Consider the following 27,650-nt stretch of genomic DNA (forward strand, 5'->3'; position numbering starts at 1 on the left):
TGTGGGAGCACACAGGAGGGAGGCCCAACCTGGTCCCAAGGTGGTCAGGGAGGACTTCCTGGAGGAGGTGGTATGAGTGAGAACTACAGGACAAATAGGAGTCAGCATCCCTGGCCCCTGGAACCAGAACCCAAAGCTGTGCTTGTGGAAGGTCATCAGTCCTGAGTGACCCCAAGGAAACTGTGATACTCAGGGAGTCCCAGGACAGGCTCCTCCCCCACAGAGCCCTGGCAACCTGACTCCCAGAGGCAGACCTGCTGATTTTCAGCCTCCCAGACCTCCACTACCTCTCACACACTCTCCCCGACCACACTCTAGACCCTCCATACAGGGAAACATTCTAGAGACACAAATCTCCCAACCAGAGTCCACAGTGCTGCCCAGGGGCTGCTCCATGGTCACTGGGTAGGGATTATCAATGTATTTATGGGACTGTGGGCCCAGCAGTGGACATCAGGCTAAACCCGAAGGCAGGAGTCCAGACAGGGCTGCAGAGGGGAACCGCCAGACAAAGGCATAGGGGTCTGAAGCCCCGTAGGGGGCAGGGTGGGAAGGGTCTGGGTTCAGACCAGGCCAGGACAAATGAGTCTCCATCAGCAGTGCCCATCCCCTCTCCTGGGTTCCGCACACACCTTCTGCAAAATCTGGCTGAAGGCTCCCCTCTCTAGCAGGCCTTCCTGGATGAACCCCTTCCAACGATTCCCTATTCCCATCCCCTCCAGGCCTGCAAAGCTTGGGCCTGATTCTCAGTGGTTTGGCAGCTCTATAAATTCAGGCAGGGCTTAGGGCTCTGCGTTCGCTGAAAGCCCAAGACAAGACCATGTGACCAGGTTAGTTTGTAGCCATCCTCTCCCCCTCTTCAGGTGTGTACATGCACTCACAAACACATAGCTGCAAGACTCATGGTGGGAAGGCGCTCAGCATGAGCACGGGAGAAGCAGTGTGTGCACACACACATACTCCCCGTTCGCCTTTGCCCTGATGTGCTTAGAACTGTGCTGGGCACAGCAGCAGCCATGGCCTCTGACCTCACAGAGCTTACAGGAGAGACAGAGGTGCAAACAGCAGCAAAAGATGACGTCTCCTTTGTTATCGGTGCACTGTGTTATCCCTGTGATATAAAGGTGGAGATGGGAGCTTGGAGAGCAATTTTCCTTGCAAAGTAATTTTCTCAAGGACCCATAGTTAGTAAATCATGGAGTCAGGATTCAGATTCAGATCCGCCTGACTCTGGGGCCCATGCTGCCCCATATGGTGCTTTTATGCCAGTTAGATAAGGGAGCCTCTTCTTCCAGGTGGATGCACCCTTTCCAGGCCTTGCTGAACAAAGCCCAGGCCACATTTCAGTCCTCATTCATCTCTCTGACTGGCATCCTCATACAGTCCACAACCTGTACACCCATACATGACAACCCTGACCACTCAAGCTGTAATGCAATGTGGTCTGTGTTAGAAGAGAGGCTTGCGCGAAGCACTGTGAGGGCTCAGGATAAGGTTAGTTCATTCTGCCTGGGTTGGCGTGGGAAAAGGCTCACAAAGGATGCCAAGGAGTTAACCTGGTGGAAGAACATTAAGAGGCAACAAAAACTTTCAAACATTTCATCTTATTTAATCCTTGCCACCACCCTGAAGAGTTTTCCAGGTGGCTTGGTGGTAAAGAACCTGCCTGCCAAGGCAGGAGATGCAGGTTTGATCCCTGAGTCAAGAAGATCAACTGGAAAAGGAAATGGCAACCCACTCCAGTATTCTTGCCTGGGGAATCCCATGGACAGAGAAGCCTGGCGGACTACAGTCCATGGGGTCGCAAAGAATCGGACGTGACTTAGCGACTAAACATCACCACCACCCTGAAAAAGGTATCCCTTGGCTTCATTTTACAAATGGGCTCAGAGAATCTTTCCCACTGAGTGGCAAAGGCAGAGCATTAAGCAGGACCCAGGTCCGCCTGACTCCAGCCCCCAAGCTCTCTGCCCTTCCCGGAACCTCCCTCCCGGTGAGCCCCTTTAGGGGCTCCTCCCCTTCAGCCCTCCAGGGCAGCCTTGCTCACAGGAATCCAGGCTCTGGCTAGCCATTCCAGCTCAGAACTCGAACAGAGAAATCTTGATGGCAACAAGCAACCTGCTGTTGCAAATTCACACAAAAGATTTCCTGAACCCCCAGCTGGAGAGAAGCCACTCACTGGCCCTGCCATGCCCTCACTCTGCCCCAGGCTGAGCAGAGCATGCGCCGAACATGCTAGTGCTGGGGCTGCTGAGTAGCCATGAGCTCGAACCTGTGGCCTGATCTTTGCTGGCTCTGCTGGGTTCCCAGCCATGTAACTCACCTCCATGACCCATCCTGTGAACCCCAAATGTCCCCAACTTCCCTGCTTAATTGAGCTCTGCCTCCCACCCTCTGAAAGGTCTGCTCCCTGGGTCCAGTCTGAATAGCAGATTACTTCATCCCTAAAAGCCTTTCAGCTAACCGCTGCCATCTGCTAATCTCTGGATGAAGGAAGGTCCTCAATCAAAACACCACCAAAGCCCACGCATCAGAGAGCGGACATTGCACGACGGCAGGTCCTGACTCCCCCATCACTGATGCCTCTGAATTCCAGAAGCCTGGTGTTCATGAACTGACTATTCCAACCAGTCATTTAGTTCATGGGTGACAAGAAGAGAGGCGACCATTCCACCAAAGGGAAACCGCGTGGAATCTCCCAGTCTTGTGTTCATCCTGCTAGTTCATGCAGCTTCTGCTCATATCCCATCCACCCACGGTGGGGTACTTCCTGCTCAACCCCACTGAACCCCATTTCAATCCTGTCACTGTAGCCCCAAAACAGCCTCAGTGAGGAGGAAGTCCTGACTCCAAGACACCAGACCACTGGACAGCATTCGTGGGCCTCCTGTCTCCAGCCCCTCCAATCACCCAGGACCACTGCCAGCAGGTCTGAAGAGCTTCAGCCTTCACCCACGTGCCCCGTTGCTCCTGAAAGGCCTGGCCTGATCCTCCCAACATCCACTCCCCAGCTCTTCTCCTGCCAACGATGACTTCCCACTTCCAGCCCTTCATTTCCATGGAAGTGATTCTCCTCCGAGCCCCCAGGGTGGGCACTGATTGGTTTGAGTCAATCACCACATCCCACTGATTCAATCTAGGCCAATGGGAGGAAGGAAATCCCAGGCCTCATGCAGGAGCTCCCATAAAAAGAGCTCCTCTGCTCTCCTTCGGGGTGAGATCTGAGGGTGTGAGGGCTAGAACAGCTGCAGCCACTTTGCTGCTGCCATAGTCGGGTCTGGAATGGCCAGGGGGTCTTTTGAGAAGTGCTGATGCTATGGAAGAAGAGAAGGCAATGGCAACCCATTCCAGTACTCTTGCCTGGAAAATCCCATGGACGGAGGAGCCTGGCAGGCTGCAGTCCATGGGGTCACGAAGAGTCGGACACGACTGAGCGACTTCACTTTCATTTTTCACTTTCATGCTTTGGAGAAGGAAATGGCAACCCACTCCAGTGTTCTTGCCTGGAGAGTCCCAGGGACGGGGGAGCCTGGTTGGCTGCCATCTATGGGGTCGCACAGAGTCGGACACGACTGAAGTGACTTAGCAGTAGCAGATGCTATGGAAAACAGAACCCAGAGATAAACAGAAACCTGGTTCTTGGTGACTTTCTTTCATCTGCTGAAGCCTGGAGTTTTTCAATGCTGAAGACCCACCAATCCCAGTCATTAATTATCCAAAAGAGCCCTCTAAGCCACACCCCCAAACAGGCCACTCCCAGTGGTGAGGGACCCAGAGTGCTCACCAGGTTGACAAAATCCTGGTAGCATATCTGCCCGCTGGCATGGCTGTCGGCAAGAGCCAGGAGTACTTCCCTCTTGTGTGGGTCCAGCTTGGAACTGTGGCTGTCCAGGAGGCTCCGGAACTTGCCTGTACTGATGAAGCCTGTGTTCCCAGGGTCAAACTGAGGGAGAAGCACACAGGGCAGTAGGGTCAGCAGGGCTCCATCCCCCGCTCTGCAGGCCCCAGGTGCTTCATCACTGCCACCGTTCGTGGCTTCCGTCCTCAACCCGCTGCTGACAGAGGACCAGAGGGCATCTGGACTTTTCTCAAGGCCCCCAGGGGAAACATCCAAATAGGGCAGACAACCACAAACAACCTCAGAAGGCCCTGGAGACCTCTGAGATCGCCCAGTCCAACCACCTGGTGCATGGAAACAGGGCACGGAGGCTCAGAGAGGTGACTCTCTGCCCCACTTCTGACCCAGGACAAGTGGAAAGTGGGAACGAAAAGGTGATGCGCAGAGGAGGAAATCTGGAGCCCGGGTTGGAGGCGCTGAGCGGGTGAAGGCGAGAGGCCCTGGGCAGAGGGGAGCACAGTCTGGAAGGCCCCTCCGCATCTGCCTGCCAGCCCCTCTCAAGCCAGACCACGTGCACCCCACACCCGACACACAGGGCACCCCAAAGACCCCGTGCTCCGAACATCTCGTTGGATTTTTAATGCTGCCCTTTTGCCCCTTGTCTCCCTGGGAGACTCGGATTCACCCTTCCAACTCCTCAGATGTCCTGTGTCCAGCCAGCCTTCCCCCAACACACGATCTGCTTCCCTGGAACCTCCAACAGCCCTCCAGCCTCCACCCCACTATCTATTTTCAACTCCTCTCTGGATACTGGTTCCTTGAAGGTTGGCATCACAACTTATCCCCAGGGCTCAGCACAGAGGCTGGCATAGTTCCACACTCACTGAAGATCTGTTGGGTGAATAAGTGGATGTTTGGGTAAAAAGATGGGTAGTCATTTTCCAAGGAACAGCTCAGGGGTTCTATTAGAAAAGGGACTGGGACTTCCCTGGCGGACCAGTGGTTTAAGACTCTGTGCTTACACTGCAGGGGGTGCAGGTTCAATCCCTGGTAGGGGAACTAATATCCAGCGTGCCACTCAGAGTGGCCAAGAGAGAAGAAAAGGAAAAGAGAAGGGGCTTATTCGTCTCCCCCAGAGAAGCCCGTGACCTTCAGGTCCCCCTTTCACTATCCCTTCTCTTTCCCCACAGAACGCTCCCAGTGTCCCCAGTCAGCACACACTCACTGGCTTTACAGACACCCAGAGCAGTTCCTGATCACAAACTGCCTCCCCACATGAACTTACTGCACTTGGAGGTGCTGCTGCGGGTTGCTTCGATTTTAACAGGCAAACAGGGACTTCACCGGTGGTCCAGTGGCTAAGACTGTGCTCCCAATATAGGGGACCCCAGGTTCAACCCCTGACCAGGGAACTAGATGCTACAGGCTGCAACTAAAGAACCCACAGAATGCAACTTAGACCCAGCAGAGCCAAATAAATAAATGAAATACATATATTTTTAAAAAGGCATTTAAAAAATGAGCAAACAGACATTTCGGACATCTGCACGTGCACCACAGGGAGCCCGGCAAAGCAAACCCACTTTTCCGCCTTTCCTGGATAAGGTCAGCGAAGACTATTTTTGGAAAGGCTGATTCTGTGTGCAGCCGCCCTAAGACAACCCAGGAGATGTGACTCCTTCAATCCTCCCCAGAACTCAATGAGGGGGCACATCTCGAAGGAGGCCTATTGAAAAGTCTGCACTTGTTCCCCACCCTCCACCCAAAATAACGGATTTCAGGGATGACACCTCTTTGGGTCCCATCAAGGAGTGCTGCAGGAAACTCACCTCCACCCTGCTCCAGAAAGATCTCTAGGAGTAAAAACACCTACTATTTGCTGAGTGTTTTTATGGGGCTAAATACCATTCCAAGCATCTCATGGATGACTTATTTAACCTCCTACCACAACCTTATGAGTACGTCATATAATTATATTCATATTGAAACAAGAGGGAAGGGGACAGGGCACAGCCTTTAAGAGAATGACATAGCCGAACGACATGACATAAATTTATCAGAACTAAATGACTGTGAGATGGTCGACATTCAGCCTTGAGCCTTGACCTCGACCTCGAGCCTCAGTATATGCTGAGCAAGCTAAGTGACACGCCCACAGGCACCATGACAGCTCCAAGGCTGACTATCAAAGACCAAAAAGTGGATGGTGGCCCAGTTCCCAGCAATCTCCACCGCTTCCCCCAAATAGTTGGACTAATCCTCCCACGCGTTAGCCTGTGAAATTAGCCATCCCATAAAAAGTAACCCCGCCCTATTTCGAGGCCACTCTTGCCTTCTGAGATGGCCCGCACTCTGCCTGTGGATCATGTTTCTCTCTAAATAAATCCACTTCTTACCTATCAGTTGGTCTCTCACTGAATTCTTTCTGTGATGAGACATCAAGAGCCTGAGCTTCATGAAGTCCTGAAACCAGGTGTGGGATCTCAGGTAAAAGCCTGGGTGGGTTCGAGTCCAGGGAGGTAGGTTTGAGTCCCCTAGGACCTGGGCTCGAGTCCCAGTCTGAGTTACATGGTTTCAGTCCCACAGATGAGGAAGTGAAGACTCAGGAAGATGAGTGCTGAGGGGTTAAGTGACATGCCTGCAAGCCACAGAGCCCAAGACCCCAGAATTCCAGGCCCGGACAGCCCGGCACTTCCATCACCACTGGCTGCCGCCACCCGTCAGCCTTCAGAGTCTACTCTGCTGCTCAGAAGCCAAATGTAAGGATCAAAGAGGTGAGTGCAAAGCCCAGAAAGGAGGGGCTCCAGGAGCCTCCAGGGTCCACTCTAAACAGATTTTTAAAGCAGGAAAGCGCTCACACAGCAACAGCTCTGATTTCCTTACAGCTCAGACAGGGAATGATGCCTGTGGTGGCAAAGTGGCAATGGCAGCAGCTGGGGTGGGGTCTCCCGCTCCACCTGGGCCCCACAGGCTGGCACAGGGCGACAGGGACTCACAGCCTGGCCCTGCCTGGTTCCCTGTGGCCCTCGTCCTGGATGGGCTGATAAGGGTTGGGGGGGTTCCAAGCAGGGAGTGTTCAGAAGCAGCCCGGAATCCTGGGAACATTCACCCTTCCCCGCCCCTCCCCTGGTGAGCACAGCAGAGGGCGTCTCCTGCATCAGCCTAGGGTGGGGACGGGGGAGAGACAATCCCTCCCCGGGGGCCCATCCAAGGCTCTCCGGAGGGATGGGGTAAAGGGGCTGGGATCAGGCAAGGGCCCCTCTCCTTCATTCCGGCTGCAGACAAAGAACCACCTGCTCCCCTGGTCTCCCACCCCCCCATCCCGGGGCTCCCTGCTGTCGCCTAGTGACAGGGGCTGCCCTGTGGCTCCTGCCCCCAGCCCCCAACCCCGCCCCCGCCAGTCCTGCCCCCAGCACACTACAGTGAAGGAGCTGGAAGCTGGCCGAGCTTCCCCTTCTCTGCCAAAACTCTACCTTTCATGCCAGGGCCAGACAGGCCAGACAATGCGAGGTCATGGCTACCCTAATAACGAGGCCTCAGGGATGAAGGAGGGTGACTGGGGGGAGGCAGAGGCAGGGAGGGGGCCAGCTGCCTGGGCCCCACGGGAATGGACACAGGACACCTTCCAACCACCACCCCCGACACCTCGGAAGAGGAGGGCAAGAGCACAGGCTGACAGAGGGCACGGATAGGGGCAGGGGGAGCCGGGGAACAAAGGGGGCGAGTGAGGGGAGACAGAAGGAAGCAGAGAGGGCTCATGCAGAAGGCGGAGAAGGTGGGCACCACTGCCCGGGAGGACGCCGAGAGCTTCGAAAGGAGGCTGCAATGAACAAGGCAAAATCCCATTCCTGCCTAGGCCACGGAGCAGTTTGCATAATTTCAGTAATCATCTCGACCCATAATTGCCTCGGCCTCACTTATCAAGCAGAGCGAGCCTCCCCGCAGGGGCAGTGGGCTGAAGCAAACGCAGGGCTGGGCTCTCCAGCGTCCAGGGTCGTCCAGACTGTGTCCAGCTCCACTTGCCTCATTCAAAGGAAGGGAGGGCAGCTGTGTTACGGAGGCTTGGCCGACCCTCCTGGACACGACTCCCACCCAGGGCCTCCTCAAGGGCAGCAATGGGGACAGGATCACACGCGCACCGTGGTTTGGAGCTTCGGGCAAGACAAACCCTATACATGTAGTTTCCAGGACTTCCTTGGCGGTCCAGCGGTTATGACTCCTCGCAGCCAATGCAAGGGGCGGGATCCCTGGTCGGGGAACTAAGATCCCAAGAAGGCATGGCCAAACAAAACACAGCAACAAACGGAGGCAATTTCATTTCCTCATCAGTAATGTTGGAGAAGGAAATGGCAACCCACTCCAGTACACCTGCCTAGAAAATACCATGGACGGAGGAGCCTGGTGTCCATGGGGTTGCGAAGAGTTGGACACGACTGAGCGACTTCACTTTCACTTTTTCATCAATAATGTACCGAACAGGGCTCCCTGGTGGCTCAATGGTAAAGAATCCGCCTGCCAGTGTAGGAGAGGCAGGTTCAAACCCAGGGTCGGGAAGATACCCTGGAGGAAGAAATGGTAACCCACCCCAGTGTTCTTGCTTCATTCAAATTCTGGGAAATCCCATGGACAGAGGAGCATGAGGGGCTACGGTCCATGGGGTCACAAAAGAGTCAGACATGCCAGAGTGACTGAGCACACACGCAATGTACTGAAGGCCCCAAAACTGCGGGTCCTGGGTGCTCCAAGCCCAGATTCACCCGCTTTGGACCGGGCGGGGCGCTCTCAGGGTGAGGTCCAGGCTGGGTGGGTTTGAGACAGCCTGTCTGGGGCTGGTCTGAGGGTGGCAGGGCTGTGAACAGGCCCCACCCTGGGAGTCAGAAGCCGGGAGCAAACTCGCGGCTGCCTCCTGGATAGGTCCAGCTCTGGAGGTGGGTGAAGGGGAAGCCAAACCCACATTCGGCCTGTGTGGGAGCTGCTGGGGCAGAAAGAGAGGAAAACAGAATGAGGAGTGATCCTCCAGCAGCTCCCGCCCACCTGCCTGGGCCTTGAAAAGAGCTGCGAGACTAGGGTGGTGGGGCGCTTAATCCCAGAATGCCCAGGCCCCTGGCCCCTTAATCCTCTGGGTTGCCGGTTTCTCCCCCACCTGGGGCCCCACGCATGCTCGGCCGTATGTACATATATATCCCTGTCTCCTGCCCTGGGCCCTCTCCTGGCTTACTTACAACCTCAGCTGTGAAAAATGTTAGTGGCTCAGTCATGTCCGACTCTTTGCGACCCCATGGGCTGTAGCACGCCAGGCTCCTCTGTCCATGGAATTTTCCAGGCAAGAATACTGGAGTGGGTTGCCATAGGGGATCTTCCTGACCCAGGGATTGAACCTGCGTCTCCCGTATTGTGGGCCGATTCTTTACCATCTCAGCCACCGTGGAAGCCAACTGTGGAAAGGACCCACCATATTCTCTCTGAATCATCACCACCTAGGCCTCCTCCCCTCCTCTGGGGCGAGGAGCTGGGGAAGAGTTCTGGAAAGAACCCCACCCTCAGCTGCTGTGCCTTCTTGGGCAGAGCATTAGCCACACTGCCTGGATTTTTCTATCCATCATGTGGCAGGAACTCTCCCCTCTTGGAGGGAAGTAAGGGGTCTGTCCCCAGTCCTGCACACATAATCACACCATATGCAGATGACGGCCGGGGAAAGAAAAATTCACAACCCATTCAGTGCGTGGAGCAGCTGATCTACAGTTCTGCATCCTTGCTCGGTCAAAGGGTTGATGGTAAATTTGGACTCAGGATGAGGCAGCTACATGGTAGAGGCGGGGGTGGGAGGGCGGGGGTTGAGGTCTGTGCTGCACAAGGGACCTGGTGATACTAGGGAGACAGGCAGCAGATCAGGAGATTGTTAGCTCACGGTCCAGGGGAGCTGAAAGGAACCTCAGTGGTTTTCAAGCTGCTCTGCAGAGTTCTAGGAGTTGGGGGGATCTCTGAGGTCCAGAGAGGTTGGGGAAGGGTTTGCTGAACAGCTCCCTCTGCCTCCTCAGCCAGAGAGGCCCCATCTGAGTTTGTTTCCAGTTTTTTGTTTCTTTTTATTAGTTGCACTGTGCAGCTTGCCGGATCTTAGTTCCCCAGCCAGGGATCAAACCCATGCCCTCTGCCTCGGGAACTTGGAGTCTTAACCACTAGACCACCAGGGAAGTTCCTGAGTTGTTTTCTCTGTTGGTCTCCTGCAGACTCCCTGGTCGCACAGCAAAGCAGTAGTAGCTGCACATGCAGTGCCTGACAAGTATCAGGCGCTACCACGTGGAAACCTCAGGTCATCCCATGTCCTGGTTTGTCTGCGACAGTCCTGGTTTACGCCTATTGTCTCAGCATGTTCCAGAAAGAACTGTGTGAGCAGGAAATGGAGATGACAAAATGATTTATTTACTTATTACAGCTTATTCATTTGGCCGCGTCACGTCTTCGTTATGGCACATAGGAAACTCACTGCTGTCTGCTGGCTCTCCAGCTGTAGGGGTGCACACGGGGTTAGTTGCCCCAAGGCCTGTGGGATCTTAGTTCCTTGACCAGGGATCAAACCTGCATCCCCTGCATTGGCAGGTGGATTCTTAACCACTGGACCACCAGGGAAGTCCCTCAGCATGTTTATTAACAGTGCCCCTTTCACTCTCAAAATGGTCCCAGGTTGGATAATAAATTATGTGGTTCCCCCCATTTAAACCTTACAACAGTCCTACGAAGGAGGTGCTATTTTATACAGGAGAAAAATGAGGCATCCAGAACAGAGCTGCCCAGGTTTGAAGAGCTGGTAACTGGGCAGGTGGACTCACATCCAGGTGGAGGGGCCAGAGCCTACACTCTCCCAGTTTCAGATGCTGTGGCACCCTGAAGGGTTTGAGAGACCCCAATTCAGTCTTCTTATTCATTCATTCAACAAATACTTGCCAAGGATCAACTGTGCGTAGAGTATCATGCTTGTATTATGGGAAACAGGTGCAGAGAGCAAAAGGAACTAGTTCAAGGTCACAGAGCAAGTCAGTGGTCAAGATGGAAATAGTTCAGGGTTCCTTCATGGGGGCTGGCTGGTGCAGCTTTGCTCTTCCTTGTTTTTCTCTGTCCTGTTCTGTCATTTGAAATATAACTGGCTCAGTGTTTCCCAGTGTGTGTTTCATGAAACACCAGGCCCAAGATGGTGCATATAATAAGAGTGTTGTGGTCCTATAAGTTTGGGAAACGCTTGGGACTTCCCTGGCGGTCCAATGGTTAAGACTCCATGCTTTCAAAGTAGGGGCAGGGAGTGGGCACAGGTTTGCTCCTAGTCAGGGAACTAAGGAGCTTCCCAGGTGGCGTTAGTGGTAAAGAACTTGCCTCCCAAGGCAGGAGATGGAAGAGACGCAGGCTGATCTCTGGGTTGGGAAGATCCCTGAAGGAGGGCACAGCAACCCACTCCAGTACTTTTGCCTGGAGAATCCCATGGACAGAGGAGCCTGGCAGGCTACAGTCCACAGGGTCGTAAAGAGTTGATCACGACTGAAGCCACTTAGCATGCCACACACACACAGGGAACTAAGAGGCCACATGCCGTGCAAGGGTGGCCAAAAAATAAAATAAAAAAATTATGGGAAACCCTTTTGGAAGGGCACAATGCATGAAACCATATAAACAGTTTTTCAAGATCTTATAAGTGGGGAAATCTGTCTGAATTGTTCAGCCCAGCATTTTCTAAACTTATTGGATCTTTGATCATAATATTTTTTCACAGCAACACTCCATGCAACACATTTTGGGGAAAATGCATGAATCCATAATAGAGTTGGTTTTCCCTTCTATGAAACCAGGCCCCTTTGTCGGTGGTTTCGAACCAGTCTTTTACCCCACCTCATGAATGGCAGGCCCTCGAGGCAGTTGTCCGGTGTCCTCCAGGAAAGTTAGAAATCTCCCAGATCCTGGCCCCAGGCAGAGGGCTGAGGAGGGTGCCAGACCCTGGGAGAGAGAGGAGGAAGTGATGGGCCTGATGGGCCGCTGAGCTGAGATCTGCCTGCTCAGCACCCAGGACAGCGGCGCCACTGCCTGCCCTGCCGCAGGCCCGAGAGCCCGGCCAAGCTTCAGCAGCAGCAAGGCATAGGAGAGAGGAAGGAATATGTCTACTGGATGGCTCATTTTTATGTGTGATACAGGCTCCTCTGTCCATGGGATTCTCCAGGCAAGAATGCCAGAGAAGGCTGCCATGCCCTCCTCCAGGGAATCTTCCCGACCCAGGGATGGAACACTTGTCTCTAACGTCTCTTGCACTGGCAGGCGGGCTCTTTACCACTAGCATCACCTGGGAAGCCCCACTTGGAGAGCCATCCTGGTACAGACCTCTCAGACACAGAAGGTTAGGACCTAGAATCTAAGGAAGGCTTCCATCTCGGGCCCCACTGTCCCCTGTTTACCGAGACAAAAGGATCCCTGGGAAAGGACCACACAGAGTGGACTGGGGCAGGGGAGGGTGCAGACAGCCACCCCTCCCCGCTCAGGGGGTTATCACAGCTCCTCTACTGGCTCCTTGCACCATTACCCGGCTTCTGGGCTGAGCAGAATTAACGAGGCTGCCCTGGGGTTTTGGGCTCAGCAGAGTTGTCCCCACTCAGCAGCTACAGCCCACCAGGGAACTCTGGTCCATTCATGGATATTTACAGCTCCATAAATTAGGTCCAGGCCTGCAGCTGCCAAGGTCAGGAGGCGAGGTTATGGGAGTAGCAGCTTTCCCTAGCACTTCTGCCTTGCAAATGAGGATGCTAATTCGCCCCATAGAGAAAACCACCTCACACCATCCCCTCTGTCTTTCCCCCGCCCCTGGACCTGAAATACTTATTTTCACAATAATTTCATGGTTTTGTTTTTTACCTGGGTGCCCCATACAGCTTGTGGGATTTTAGTTCCCCGACTAGGGACTGAACCTGGGCCCTAGGCGGTGAAAGAGGAGTCCTAACCACGCTAACCATTCCTAATCAGGGAATTCCTCTGATCACTTTTATTCTCACATCAATCCTAGAGTATAAGTGTGATTAGTCCCATTTAACAGATATGGAAACTGAGGCACACCAAGATGAACGATATGCCCAGAGGCACTTCAGTGAGTAGAACAGGGTATCCCTCCTGCCTGCTTTAAAGCAGCTGAAGCTAGGAGTGGATTTATGAAGACCTCAAGTCTCCCTGGGAAGGAGAGACCAGTTTTTAAAAGCCTGGTTCTGACCTCTCTTGCCCTCCAGTCTCCCCACCTGGAGGCATGAGGGGCCCTTGTGCTCCCCTGGGGTCTGGCCAGGCATCTGACAGCTAGTGAACCTTCCACAATTCTAGAATTCCCAGTTTTATTATTTCTGTTCTTCCAGCTGCCAGCCCAGGGCTCCATCCCTCCCAAGGGGCTTCTCCCAGAAGCTCTAGGCCAGACTCCTGAACATCACCCCCCATTAGTCAAAGAGCTGATCCCCTAGATCTGAGGCTGGCAGGCTGATTAGGAGGCTGGAACACCATTCCCTCAAGCAGAGAAGCTGAGGATGTCCTGGCCTGGATCCAGGCTGAGCTGCTGGGCAGTTGGTCTATTTCCAGAAAACTGCCTGGCTCTCTCTCTCAGTACCTGGGCCATGAGGGGAAGACGAGCTCTCAGACCTCCCCCGGGGTGCAGAAAGCTGGGGTCAGGTGGGCGCCTAGGCGTGGGGGCCACCTCTTCCCTCCAGGCCCTGCCCATCTCCACCCTGAAAGAGAGCCTCCTGGAGGACCCTGCTTCTCCCCTTCAGGAGCCCCCTCCCCACAGAAGGCCTTGAAGGTGAACAGGCCCTGAGGGGGCAGCTGGGGACTGGGACTCAGGCTGGCCCCTTGGGTCCCAGAAGCAGACATAATGCCTGTGCTGACTCATCGAGGCCTGGCTGTCACGGCTGCCAGGGGACTGAGGCCAAGTCACAGCCGTAAACGCAGGGGGGCTGCTGGCAGAGAGAGGTGGGAGTGAGTTCGGGTGGGGAGGGGGGTCTTATATTTTCCCCACCCCACCCGCTTCAGCCTAAACCCACTTCCTCCTGCTGTTTCTCTTGGAAACCACCAAGCAGTCCTGGTGGATGCAGGGAGGAGGGAAGTGGGATGCAGACCTCTGACCAGGAGCAGGGTGGGCAGGATGCAGGGTCACCAGGCTCCTTCACCTTCTGTGGCCCTCAGCCCTGATTCTGAAGCCACCCAGGAGCCGTGTGTACACACACACAAACCCCTCTGCAGAGGGTACTCATTTGCTTTGTGTCTTGGGCCCCGCCCCCCCGCCCCCACCCCGGGCCTCAGCTTCCTCCTCTGTAAAGAGGGGATTGCACCACTCACCTTCCAGGGTTATTAAGAGAGCAAAATGAGATGGCCTGTGTGAACACAGCAGATGCTCAGTGTTTGCTCTCTCAAAGAAATACTTTCCAACTCAAACCTGTACCGTCCTTTTAAAAAAGGTGATGGGAGACTTCCCTGGTGGTCCAGGGGTTAAGACCATGCTTCTTACTGCAGGGCACTTGTGTTTGATCCCTGGTTGGGGAACTAAGATTTTGCCTGCCATGTGGCGTGGCCAAAAAAAATAAAAAGATGTAAATAAAAAAAGCTGGTGGAGGACTTCCCTGGTGGTCCAGGGGTTGAGAATCCACCTGCCAATGCAGGGGACATGGATTGGATCCCTGGTCTGAGAAGATTCCACATGCCAAGATGCAACTAAGCCCACGTGCCGCAACTATTGAGACCGCTCTAGAGTCCGTGTTCTGCAACAAGAGAATCTCTTGCAATGAGAAGCCCGAGCACCACGACTAGAGAAAGCCCGCGCACAGCAACGAAGACCTGGTGCAGTCATGAATAAATAAAGTTTCAAAATAAATAAATGAAAAAGCCAGTGGAACAAGGCTGGCCAAGTTGTCCACATCTCGAGACGCTCATCAGCTCATTTCTGTAACACAAAGCAGAGCCCTGTGCCCAGGCTCACCAGGAACTGTCAAATGGGAACCCTGGGGAGAGGAGGCCTGCCCTGGGCTCTGATCACCTGGTACCTAAAGCCTCGCCCTCGCCATGGACTATCCCACAGCCAGTGAGAGGAGGGAAAATGTTTGGACGTCCACCCCCTCACCCCCACCCCCGGCAGTCTCTATCCAAAACCTTCTCTCCTCTCTGTGGAAGGTTCAGAGGGAACACGGTTTCCCAGCTCCTGCCCTGAAGAAGAAGTCAGCTTGATAAGCTGGAAGGAACCCCTGAATGGGGATCTGGACACTTTGATCCAAGACCCTAGAACTATTACCCAGACGTCATTTTGAAAATGGTGTCAATTTCTTCAAATTCCAGTAACACGGTAACAACCACGTGTGTTTATCAGGGGCTCACTAATACCGCCACGTGCTGTGCACCCAGCATCTCATCAGGCTGTGAAAGAGCCCTGAGGGCAGGCAGCTGACAGATGAGAAAACTGAGGCTTGGAGACGTCATCCAGCTGGCCCCCTGTCACGTAGCAAGCAAGGAGGAGCAGAACTGGGACTCAAGCCAGACTCCGTGTCCTCGCCTGTCACTTGGGGTGCTGAGGAAGCGGCCGGCAATCTGCACGGCCCGGTGGCAAGAACACAGGTCAGAGAGACAGAAAGCAGAGCTGGGCTCTGTCTCAGTCTGATACTCCAGCACCAAGTGACCTCCGAAGGTCACAGACTTCTGTTTCCTCACTTGCAAAATGAGCAGACTGGACAAGATGCTTCCATCGACCTCCTGATAAACCGAGGTCCTCGAGGTGGCCACAGCCCCAGAGGGGCCGACCGGGGCGAGGTGGCCCATAGCCAGGGCCGGCGCCTGGAGAGGACATCAGAGCCAGAGACGGCATGGGCAGGGATGTAGCTGGACCTGTTCACTCCCACGTGTGTGTGCCTGTTCCGTGTCAGGCAGGCAGCCGGGCAGCACACCACCTCAGCTCCCTCAGCCTCACTGCTCAACTGCTATCCGGTGCCTTTCTGGGAGTCAGGGACAAAAGGGTTAACGCAGCATGCCCGCTGGGCTCCCTGGGGACAGGGGAGGGGAGCAGCCTTTGTGATGGAGCAGAGTCCACAGACTCTAGGGACCTGGGCACCACCTGATAAGGAGCTGGAGGTACAGAGCCCAGGCAAGGCAACCCCTCTCTGCTGGCTAATCCTGTGTCCCCGGGGCGCCACTAAGGCCCCCGAGTCTGGGGCACGTGTTTTCTCCGCGGCTCCTCACTAATCCATACAGCAGTCTCATCTGCACCTCTTTTCAGCTCCCAGAACTATCTTAAGCCAGCCAGCAGGACTGTAAATGAGGTAGGCTTTAGGGTCTGGCTCAGGGAAGACCCCAGGCTGGGGGCAAGGGGACTGGGGAGAGGAGATACTTGGGGAAAGCAAGCAGAAAACTCCTCTGAGCACACAAGTGTCTCTGTCTCCAGGAGTTGGAGCTGGGAAGGAGGTGGTCTAGAGGCAGAGACCTTCCCTTATGGAGGCATGGATCTCAGAAATGACCCCGGGCTTAGTCTAGCAAATTCTGATTCCCCATCAAAATACAGCTGTCAAAGGTATACTAGGGCTTAAGACTTCAGGTTTCCACCGCAGGGGGCGTGGGTTCAATCGCTGGTCAGGGAACTAAGATCGTGCATGCCACTCAGCATAGCCAAAAACAAAACAGGAAAACCCAAACAAACAAAAACACCAACCAAAAATGTCCACTGGGTATCAGACATTATTAAGAGAGTTTCCACTTCCATTTAACTGCCACAATCGTCCCTGGACCTAAAGATTATCCTCTCCATTTTAGAGATAAAGAAATTGAGGCTCAGAGAGCTAATGTCACTTGACCCCAATCAGAGTCAGTAGGGTGTGAACCCAGGACTATCTGTCCCACATACAGGGGGGCAGCCCACCCAAGCAGCCTCCTGTTGTGGTTGTAACATGTTTATAATTTTGGAGGGAGAGTCAAGATTTGTCTGCTTCCCTTCTGGGAGATTAGCAAAGTTAGAGGTCTCTTCTTGGAGACTGAAAAATGCATGCTCCCAGTGTGAAGGGGAAAACGGGAAACATGATCAAGTTCCTTCTAATTCTCCCTTTTCCTTCTCACGTGCTTGAGCATGGAAAGCAACTGTCCTCTGTTGACTTAACAGAACTCTGCTCCAAACCGTTTTGCTCATTAAACATTTGGAGATCTTGGAGGCACTGTACGTGTGAATGTGGCAATGGTTTTCCAACCCCAGAACCTTTTATGAGTTAGCAGACTCCAGTCCGATGTCTGCCACGGACCTGCTGCTTGACCTGGGGTCCTTGAGGGTACCTCCCTGGAGTCCAGGAAGGACTGGGAGACAATCAAAGCATAACCTGAAAAAGAGACGCTTGGAGGAAACCTATGGAAGAAATGTAAAGCGATAACTAATGGGTACTTTACCTGGGCAAAACTGTAAATATCAGGGGAATAGATCAGAAATAAAAAATAAACCCTACCACATATATTAATAAAAACTTACCAAATGATAAAATTTATCAATATATAAAGGAAGGTTTTCTTAATAAGTGATGCTGGTGTAATTGGATAGGAATTAGATCTGGAGGGAGTAAAGGGTTACAGGATTTTTTTTTAATCAGAGAAAAAGTAGGAAATAGAAGCACCTATTTATGAGATCCTAAGAATACACAGAAGAACTGTACAAAAAAGATCTTCACGACCAAGATAGTCACGATAATGTGATCACTGATCTAGAGCCAGATATCTTGGAATGTGAAGTCAAGTGGGCCTTAGAAAGCATCACTACGAACAAAGCTAGTGGAGGTGATGGAATTCCAGTTCAGCTATTTCAAATCTTGAAAGACGATCCTGTGAAAGTGCTGCACTCAATATGCCAGCAGATTTGGAAAACTCAGCAGTGGCCACAGGACTGGAAAAGGTCAGTCTTCTTTCCAATCCCAAAGAAAGGCAATGCCAAAGAATGCTCAAACTACCGCACAATTGCACTCATCTCACACGCTAGTAAAGTCATGCTCAAAATTCTCCAAGCCAGGCTTCAGCAATATGTGAACCGTGAACTTCCAGATGTTCAAGCTGGGTTTAGAAAAGGCAGAGGCACCAGAGATCAAATCATCAACATCCGCTGGATCATGGAGAAAGCAAGAGAGTTTCAGAAAAACATCTATTTCTGCTTCATTGACTATGCCAAAGCCTTTGACTGTGTGGATCACAATAAACTATGGAAAATTCTGAAAGAGATGGGAATACCAGACCACCTGACCTGTCTCTTGAGAAACCTATATGCAGATCAGGAAGCAACAGTCAGAACTGTACATGGAACAACCGACTGGTTCCAAATTGGAAAAGGAGTGCGTCAAGGCTGTATATTGTCACCTTGATTATTTAACTTCTATGCAGAGTACATCATGAGGAACGCTGGGCTGGAAGAAGCAGAAGCTGGAATCAAGATTGCCGGGAGAAATATCAATAACCTCAGATATGCAGATGACACTACCCTTATGGCAGAAAGTGAAGAGGAACTCAAAAGTCTCTTGAGGAAAGAGGAGAGTGAAAAGGTTGGCTTGAAGCTCAACATTCAGAAAACAAAGATCATGGCATCTGATCCCATCACTTCATGGGAAATAGATGGAAAAACACTGGAAACAGTGTCAGACTTTAATTTTTTGGGCTCCAAAATCACTGCGGATGCTGATTGCAGCCATGAAATTAAAAGATGCTTACTCCTTGGAAGGAAAGTTATGACCAACCTTGATAATATATTAAAAAGCAGAGACATTACTTTGCCAACAAAGGTCCATCTAGTCAAGGCTATGGTTTTTCCCGTGGTCATGTATGGATGTGAGAGTTGGACTGTGAAGAAAGCTGATCGCCGAAGATTTGATGCTTTTGAGCTGTGGTGTTGGAGAAGACTCTTGAGAGTCCCTTGTACTGCAAGGAGATCCAACCAGTCCATTCTAAAGGAGATCAATCCTGGGTGTTCATTGGAAGGACTGATGCTAAAGCTGAAACTGCAATACTTTGGCCACCTCATGCGACGAGTTGACTCACTGGAAAAGACTCTGATGCTGGGAAAGGTTGGGGGTGGGAGGAGAAGGGGACGGCAGAGAATGGCTGGATGGCATCACCGACTCTGTGGACATGAGTTTGAGTGAACTCCGGGAGTTGGTGATGGACAGGGAGGCTTGGCGTGCTATAATTCGTGGGGTCGCAGAGAGTCGGACACGACTGAGCGACTGAACTGAACTGAAGTGAATGGCAGAAAGCAAAGAGGAACTAAAGAGCCTCTTAATGAAGGTGAAAGAGGAGAGTGAAAAAGCTGCCTTAAAACTCAACAGTCAAAAAACTAAGATCATGGTATCCAATCCCATCACTTCATGGCAAATAGATGGGGAAAAATAGAAATAGTAAGAGACTTTATTTTCTTGGGCTCCAAAATCACTGCCGATGGTGACCGCAGCCATGAAATTAAAAGACGCTTCCTCCTTGGAAGAAAAGCTACAACAAACCTAGACAGCATATTAAAAAGCAGAGACGTCACTTTGCCGACAAAGGTCCATATAGTCAAAGCTACGGCTTTTCCAGTAGTCATGTATGGGTGTGAAAGCTGAACCATAATGAAGGCTGAGCAACAAAGAACTGATGCTTTCAAACTGTGGTGCTATTTGAATCAGTTCTAATGAGGTGGATGAAACTGGAGCCTGTTATACAGAGTGAAGTAAGTCAGAAAGAAAAACACCAACACAGTATATTAACGCATATATATGGAATTTAGAAAGATGGTAACGATGACCCTATATGCGAGACAGCAAATGTAAAGAACAGACTACTGGAATCTGGGAGAAGGCAAGGGTGGGATGATCTGAGAGAATAGCACTGAAACATGTATATTATCATATGTGAAACAGATCGCCAGTCCAGGTTTGATGCATGAGACAGGGTGCTCAGGGCTGGTGCACTGGGATGATCTTGAGGGGTGGGATGGGGAGGTGGTTCAGGATAGGGGGCACATGTACACCCATGGCTGATTAATGTCAATGTATGGCAAAGACCACTACAATACTGTAAAGTAATTAGCCTCCAATTAAAACAAATTAATTAAAAAAAAAAAACTGTAGTGCTGGAGAAGACTCTGAGAGTCCCTTGGAGAGCAAGGAGATCAAACCAGTCATCCTAAAGGAAATCAACCCTGAATATTCATTGGAAGGACTGATGCTGAAGGTAAAGCTCCAATACTTTGGCCACCTGATGTGAAGAGCCAACTCACTGGAAAAGACCCTGATGCTGGGAAAGACAGAAGGCAGGAGGAAAAGGGGACGACAGAGGATGAGATGGTTGGATGGCATCACCAACTCAATGGATGTGAGTTTGAGCAAACTCCAGGAGATAGTGAAGGACAGGGAAGCCTGGTGTGCTGCAGTCCATGGAGTTGCAAAGAGTCAGACACAACTGAGCAACAGAAATAATTTATGAGACCTGAAGAGGGATGGAAAGTGTCTCAGCTCTGAGGCAACGTAAGGAATCATGAAGGAAAAGCCCAACAGAGTGAACTGCAGAAAAAGAAGACTTTTTTACCATTATTTTACACCATAACATCAGGTTAATATTTAAACTTTAAGATCCAGTATTTGGGAAAACCACTCCGATTCCAAGGCTATGAAAAGATCATTTCCTCAATGAGAAGTTCAAACAGGAAACAAACACCTGGAATATCTGGGGGTTGAAGTGATGATCTTCAGGCTTCCTACCTGTTATAACTTCTGGGATCCACAGGGAAATATAGGGAAGGGGATGAAGTTGGGTGGCATGTTGCACTCCTGCTTGAACAGACCAGACAAACACCCAGGATGCCAGTGGGGTCCATCTGGGTAAACTTCCATGGGGCTGGGGTCACCTGTTTTCTTCACCTCCAACTCCCAGAAGGCATTCTGGTGGAGGGGTGTCCCGATAGGCTCAAAAGGCCAAGGTCATGGTATAGCCCTCAGCTCCAATCAGCACCATGTTGGGTCAAAGTCACCAGCTCCAATCAGCACCATGTTGGGTCAAAGTCACTCTACATGCTGAAGAACCAAACAGCACAGAAAGACCGCTCCAAAGCCATCCCTAACACTGGAAAAAGGTCCCAGCAGATCCCAGTTTGAAACCAGGTGATCGCTGGTATCCCCATGACCCAGGAAAGGAAGGTGGACTGACTGGGGCCAGCCTCCCCATCCCATGACCTCAGAAAGGTGAATTCCAGGCCCATATTAGCCGGCAGGGATTCTGACAAGTGCCAGGAGAATCCCAACCCATTCAGCACAGGTTGACCCATCAGGGCTATTCCTGTAAGAAATTGTGGGGAGGCTGCCTATAACCCCCAGCCAAATATTCCTTCCTGAGTGCACCAAGTTCACCATCACCAAATCCTGCCTTTAAGTAGGCCCAGAAGAAGAGTCAAAAAGGATAAGACACCCCCCCCCCCCGCCCCAGCTCTCCTGGGGCCCTTCTGAAGTTGTACAACCATTTATGAAGCCTCACACCTGCTCTGCATTCAGCCCTATCAGGGGGATGGTCTAAGGGGAGCTGCACAAAGGAGGGGGAACAGACACAGAGGGATGGGTCTCTGCCAGAGGTCAGGGGGCCCCCTGCTCACGGGCAGCTCTCCTCAAACACAAAGCACCAATAGGAAGGAAGACAACAGAAACGGGCTTCCAAAGCCGTGTGAGGGCTGGGGAGTGAACATAAGGTAGAACTTATAGCGAGTAAAAAAACTGTCCAGCGTAATAAGCTTGGGGAGTTTCCTTCCTAGAAGTGTGTCTGTCCAGAGTGGTTTCTGGGTGGGCCTTCCCAGAAATGGGGGGATGAGCTCATGACACTAGGGATCTCCCTCCAGTGGGAAAAATTGGATTTCGTAGACCACCCACTGGTATCAGGTGCGATGCATTTTCTCTGCTCCCTCAAGTTCCAAATCCTTCCTCCTAAAAATTTCCCTCCATTCGGCCAAATCGTTTGTTTCACAGTGTAAAAACACAGGCAGGGACTGGCAAAGGAAATTAATCAAATGAGAAAGACACAGACAGAGGGGAAAGAAGAAAGATACACTTTGTTCTAGGTTTCGATTCTAAATCTGGCAGGAGGTGTGAAGGGTTGGCAGCCTGCTGGTCGTGGCATTGGTGGCAGCAGGCGGCTCCCTCCTGCCTCAGGCGTCAGGCCAGCAGTTGCTGTGCTCTTAGGAGCCCGAAGGGGAGTCAGTCTACCCCAGTGGGACCGGAGCGGTGGGAAGCTCCCTACGTCACAGTCAGGCCTTGTGTTAAGATGACAGCCCCAAATCTCCACTCCAGGCCCACCCTGTCTTTCAAGCTGAATTCCATGTTTTTTCTTTTTAAAGATTTTTTTGATGTAGACCATTTTTAAAGTCTGTATTGAATTGGTTACAATGTTGCTTCTGTTTTATGTTTTGATTTTTTTGGGCGCGGAGGCATGTGGGATCTTCGCTCCCTCATCAGGAATAGAACCTCCCCCCAACAATGGAAGGCGAAGTCTTAACCACTGGACCGCCGGGGAAGTCCCCTGAATTCCATGTTTTCAGTCCCACTCGGCATCTGCATTTAGCTGACTCAAATTGAACTGGTCTGAAATCAAAGTTGTCAGTTTTATAAACCCTTACTTTTCCTTCTCCTCTCAGGTTCGGAACCTCGATGCTGTACATGTGGTCTGCCTCATCTATTTGGATCTATCTTTGATCTTCATTGCAGCATGCAGGATCTTTAGTTGCAGCATGGACCTCTTAGTTGTGGCATGTGGGACCTAGTTTCCCAACTAGGGATCAAACCCAGGTCCCTTCCATCGGGAGGGCAGAGTCCTAGCCACTGGACCACCAGGGAAGTCCCAAATCTACATTTAGAAGCTCAAAGTAATACATGTGGTTCACCTCATCTATTCCAGTCTAATAAGATCTTCCAGTTCTCCCATCACCGTATGCTTCTTCCTTTGCATTCCCACTTTTCCAAGTCAAGGTGCTTGTCTTCACGCATTACTGCAGGCTCCTAGCCAGCTTCCCATCTCTACCCCACTCTCACACAGCATCTTCCCAAAGTACGCCCTGGATCTTGTAACAAACTTGTTAAAAATACTTTGAAAGGCTTCCCCTGCATTCAACAGGATGAGGTCTGGTGCAGGCTACTTTTTCAGCTTTATCTGCCTCTCTAACCTAACACCTTCCCTCTGACCCAACCAGACTGGTGTCTTAAAGTCACACACACTTCATGGCATAATCGTCTTCAGCCCAGGGCACCACGCTCACTGTTCCCGCACACCTGGGCAGCTTGTGAAACAGGGAGGAAGAAGGAAACACACAACAGAATGCAAAAGCAGTTCCCAGCAAAGAAGAGAACCACTTCCCTGCTGAACGTCAAGTGTCGGTCTCCCTGTTTCAAAGCCAATGCGGGGCACTTCCAACTCCACCTCCCACACTTCGACTTGAGGTGTTGCAAACAATCACATCCTGTTTTCCGTCTATAGCTTCCCCATCCCTGAGGCAAAATCAAGAGTGGTCAGCTTTCAAACAGGGCTCATATTTGAGTCACCCACCAAGGATGGCAGAGATCTGACCTCAGAGGCGGCCGTGGATCTGTGATGGTGGAGGGAAAAAAATAAGGGGGGGATGTTCACCTAAGCCTTTCCCCCACCTCCCCAGCCCAAACAGGCAATCCCCTGGCACACAGAGAACATACATCTAGGGCTTTCAATGCGTATTGTCGGATTTCTCCCTGGTATAAAGCTGGTTCCCGTGAAGTGGCGTTGGGAGGAGGAGGCAGGGAAGGATCTCTTAAGGGAGCCCCCCCCCAACTTCCTCCTGAAACCTGGAGAGCAGTACCATTCAGACCCAGAGCTGCCTTAGGCCACACCCCCACCTCCACGTCACCGTCTCAGGAGTGCGGAGCTGGGGAAGCCCGCGCAGGCAAGGAGACTGCGGGGAGGGCTGGCAGGAAGGGAGGGGGCATTTAACTGCTCACCTACCTGATCAAACAGGACTTTCCAGTGCTGGTAGAGAAGGAGCCACGCAGGAGAGGAAGAAGGGGAGAGAAAGAAAGAAACACACTTATCACCAAGGCCTCTGCAGCCCCCTGCTGTTTCTGACCTCGCCTCCCAGCTGCCAGCCCAGGCTCAGGGACCCGAGGCCAGGGACCCCTGGGAAGAGTTTCCCAAATGAGTTTACTCCTAGCAAAGGTGGGAGAACTCGGACTGGGGAGGGAGAGCATCCCTCATTCTGGGACACGAGCAGAGCGAGGGTGATTCTCAACATTTCCTAAAAAAAAAAAGCGTGCCATTCTGTCCAAGGGCCTCTAATAACTTCTGCCGCTTAGCTCCTATCTCGGTGGTACTCCTAGGCTGGGAATGCATGCCCGGATGCAGCTCCTGCAATTCCATCAGACCGGCTGCAGCAGTCTCCACCTGCTGGGGGTCAAGGACCCCCTATCCGGAAAACACATCCGGGCATAAGCACTAAGGTTTGGCCGCGACTTTGGGAGGAGGGGATTCCCGCATGCTCGGAAACCCACCCCTGCCTCTTTGCAGGCTGAGCCTAAGTGAGGAGCCCCTAAGAGTCAGCCAAAGCGATGGGACCAGAAGCAACAGAGGGGGTTTAAGCACAAGAGCCAGAGGGGATACAACCCAATTCAGACTTCCCCGCTGAGGCTGGGTAGACTGGCGGGTGGCGGAGGGGGGAGGTGCCGGGCTTCACTTCCCGGTCCCCACCCTGAGAGGTCAGGTGCAGGGCGGAACGTCTGCCCAGTTTTTCACCTCTGCGGAGCAGGTTAACCTGGGGAGGGAGAAGCTTAAGAAACTCCAGTTCCCAGGACTCCCCGGTGCCGGCTTTGCCCATGGCTCCCAGGACCGGAGGGAGGGGGGGAGACTCCGGCAGCAGATGGCAGGGAAGCCCTGTGGGGCAGCCCCTCCCTATCCTCGCCCAGGGACCGTCGCTGGCACCGACTTGGTCTGGGACTCCTAAGCCCCCCTCTGGGAGCGAAAGCACTCCTCCTGTCCGTCCTCCAGCCGGGCTCGGGGCCAGGGGCCAGCTAGAATTTCGATCAGGGTCTTGGACTGGGCAGGTGCCAGGCCGGGGCTCATCAGCGAGAGGAGAAGGGGTCGCCAGGGCGGTTGCGCCGCCGGCTTCCGGGGACTCTGCGGCGCCCGCTCCTTCCCCGGCTCCGAGAGCCCGCAGGTCGCGAGTGGGAGGGGAGGGGAGCCACTGCTGTGACGCGGCCGCCTCTGCGGGAAAACGCCGTGTCCCGGGCACTGCACCAGCCGCGGGGAGGGGGCTCGGCGGCCGGCGGATCCCCGGCGCTGCGCTCCGCCGGGAAGCCCCGGGAGCCCGAGCAGGGGATGGCGCGCGCGCGTTTTGGGGAGACCGCTTCCCTCCGCCCCCTCCAGCCCTTGGGGACCCGGCCAATCCGGGGCGCTCCCGCGTCACCTTGAAACCTCCCAGTTACCCCGCGGGGGGCGAGTCGGGGCCCCCGCCCCCCAGAAAGTTTGCCCGGGCGGGGGAGGGGGCACTCACGTCCTCAGCGGGCGGCCGCTCCTCGGCCTCGGGTTCCAGCTCCTCGATGCGCTCCGCCTCGGCGCAGGCGGCCACCGCGGGGCCCGGGCTGGGGTGCTCGCCCATGCCGGGGCGGCGTCCGGGGCCCGGCGCGGCTGCGGGGCTCGTCCCGGGGCGCCTGGCTAACTTTGCGCCGCGGCGGCCGCGCCGCTCTGGGCTGCCTGTGCGCGCCGCGCCGCCTCCGCCTCCGCCCCCATGGTCCCGGCCCCCGCGCCGCCGCCTCGCGACCCCGGGACGCCAGGCCCTCCGCCGCAAACTTCTAGGCGCCCGCGGCCCCGCCGGCCTCCACCTCCACCCCGGCCCCAACGCCCGACTCCGAGGCGAGGGCGCCCTTGGGCCGGCCCCGGCCCCGCGGCTCCCCGCGCGCTCCCTCCTCGCTTCCCGCGGCCCCCGCTCTGCGCCCGAGTCTCCTCCTCCCCGCGGACTCCTCGGGGGCGGTGCGCAGGCGGGGGCGGGGCTGCTCCCGGGACCGCCGCCCCCCACCCGCCACCCCCGGGCGCCGCCGCCCGGGCCAAGTCGGTCAGAGCGCCGCGGCCCGGGGAGAAGGAGGGCTGCGGCGGGCTTGGCGGGGAAGTGGCTGCACGGCCCGGGCGGGGGTGGGGCTGCTCGGGCCCGGGCCCCATCACCAGCTGCCTCCAGCCCGGCTCCCTGCGGGACCGGGTGGGGTGAGGGATGGGGCGTGCAGTGTCTACTTGCCGAGATCCACCGGGCTAACTTGACTTGGAGGCAGCAGACGCGTGAAGGTGGCAGGGGCGAGGTTCTCACTAAGTTGGCAATGTCGGGGTTAACTGGGAGTGAAATGGGGGCAGGATGCTAGGAAGACAGGATCCCCGCCCCCACCGCCACCCTTCCCTCACTTCGGACCCGGATCCTGGGAGGTCCAGGTAGGCTCCGGTAGGGAGAAATCAGGGGAATCCCGGACCCCAAACCCTGAAATCTTGCCCTCCACACACCCAGAGCTATGGGACAGTGTCCTGGCTTCACGGAACCAGGTTGATGAAGGTAGGACCAGACAAGATGGGAGGTAAAGAAACTACAGCAAGTAGGAATCAAGTTAGAGCCAGAGGAGTAAGGGATCTTCTAAAGAAAAAAATTGGTGCTGTTTGCTTGCAGGAAAGACCTCCCAGGAGAGGCAGTCTCCCTTAAGCAGAGGCTCTGTCTCTGAACGGTGCCAGTGGCCGGCTGGGACAGGTGCCCTGCTCTCCCAGGGCCTCAGGGAGTCGTTTCTGGTAATCCCCAGTCAGCCCCCAGCCCACACCAGAGGTGCCTCCTTCCACTCCTCTTCTCCACCCACTCACCCACTGGCCTTTACTCCTCTCTCTCCCTCTCGGAAATGGATGCTCTTTTCCAGCACTACAAGTTGCAATTAATGTGCTCATCTTCATAAAGCAAACACATAACCCCAGGATCCAACCTGTGACCATCTCAGCCGCCAGTAACTGCTCCCCCTAAACCCAGAGAAGGAAATTAACTCCATTCTAATTAGGTGAGTTTGCTACAGACACCGATTTTCATCTCTGGTTTCAGAAAGTGTGATCGTTCCAACTATTTTTGTTTCTCACCACCCTCCCCCCATCCCTACTCTACTAACAAGTCAAGATCCTGCCAAGATTTCCTTGTAAATAAAACTGTCTGCATAGGATGTGATTTTGGAAACAGCTTTCAGGGGACAGGAGAGAGGCCGATGGACTCCTTTGTGGAAAGAAGCCCAAAGGACAAAGGGCAGCTGGGGGCCCTGAGGTCAGTGGCACTGCCCCCACCGCCCCCACTGCTATCATTTACAGGATCTGCCTGGGTGCTGGCTGTCTTACACTTAGATCTCCCGGGCTGGAGAAGTGGCCAGGAAATGGGCAGTTCCAGGGAAGAGTGGACGCGAAGAGCTCAGAGAGGGCTTGGTTTCTGGGCAGCCTCTGACCTCAGCTGCCCTTTGGATTCTGCCTTTTCTTCAGCCCAGCTCTTATCAACCCATCCAATTCTGTCATCCCCTCCAGCAGAAGGGACCTCAGCAGGCTCCATTCAGTTCCCTGAACCTTTGTTGGGCCGGAGACAGAACTAAGTGCCGGAGACAGAACTTTGGGAAGAGAGGTAGATAGGATCCAGACCCAGACCTCCAGAAGCTGTTTAATTGGGTGTGACAGCCAGGGAAGACCAAGGGGTACAGAAACCCAAACAAAGGAGGGGGTTCCTGTGGGTCCAAGAGGGCTTCCCAAAGGATATGCCCCAAAACGGAGCAAAGTGGGAAAGCTG

The 27,650-nt window shown here is 53.6% G+C and overlaps 1 protein-coding gene and 1 long non-coding RNA gene across 3 annotated transcripts in view; one reads left to right on the plus strand and one right to left on the minus strand.

Annotated features, from left to right (window-relative positions):
- Window positions 1–25,785, minus strand: part of RHBDL3 (rhomboid like 3) — a 55,899-nt gene extending 30,114 nt beyond the window's left edge. The window contains exons 1-3 of one of the 2 annotated variants that reach the window (XM_055401280.2): window positions 25,365–25,785; window positions 23,825–23,848; window positions 3,785–3,943 (exon numbers count right to left, since the gene is read on the minus strand). In XM_055401280.2, the coding sequence (XP_055257255.1) occupies window positions 3,785–3,943; window positions 23,825–23,848; window positions 25,365–25,469 (288 nt within the window). In that variant the 5' untranslated portion in view covers window positions 25,470–25,785. The remainder of the gene's footprint in view (window positions 1–3,784; window positions 3,944–23,824; window positions 23,849–25,364) is intronic. The other variant, XM_055401281.2, reaches the window with a different exon arrangement.
- Window positions 6,203–22,740, plus strand: LOC129540208 (uncharacterized). Its single transcript, XR_008682635.1, has 3 exons — window positions 6,203–6,325; window positions 6,417–6,612; window positions 22,491–22,740. It is a non-coding gene; the product is annotated as an uncharacterized LOC129540208 (long non-coding RNA).
- Window positions 25,786–27,650: the final 1,865 nt, after the last annotated feature.

Source organism: Moschus berezovskii, chromosome 20 (genome assembly GCF_049115385.1).
Source record: "Moschus berezovskii isolate FMDL1 chromosome 20, NW_MosBer_1.0, whole genome shotgun sequence".
Lineage (NCBI taxonomy): Eukaryota > Metazoa > Chordata > Mammalia > Artiodactyla > Moschidae > Moschus > Moschus berezovskii.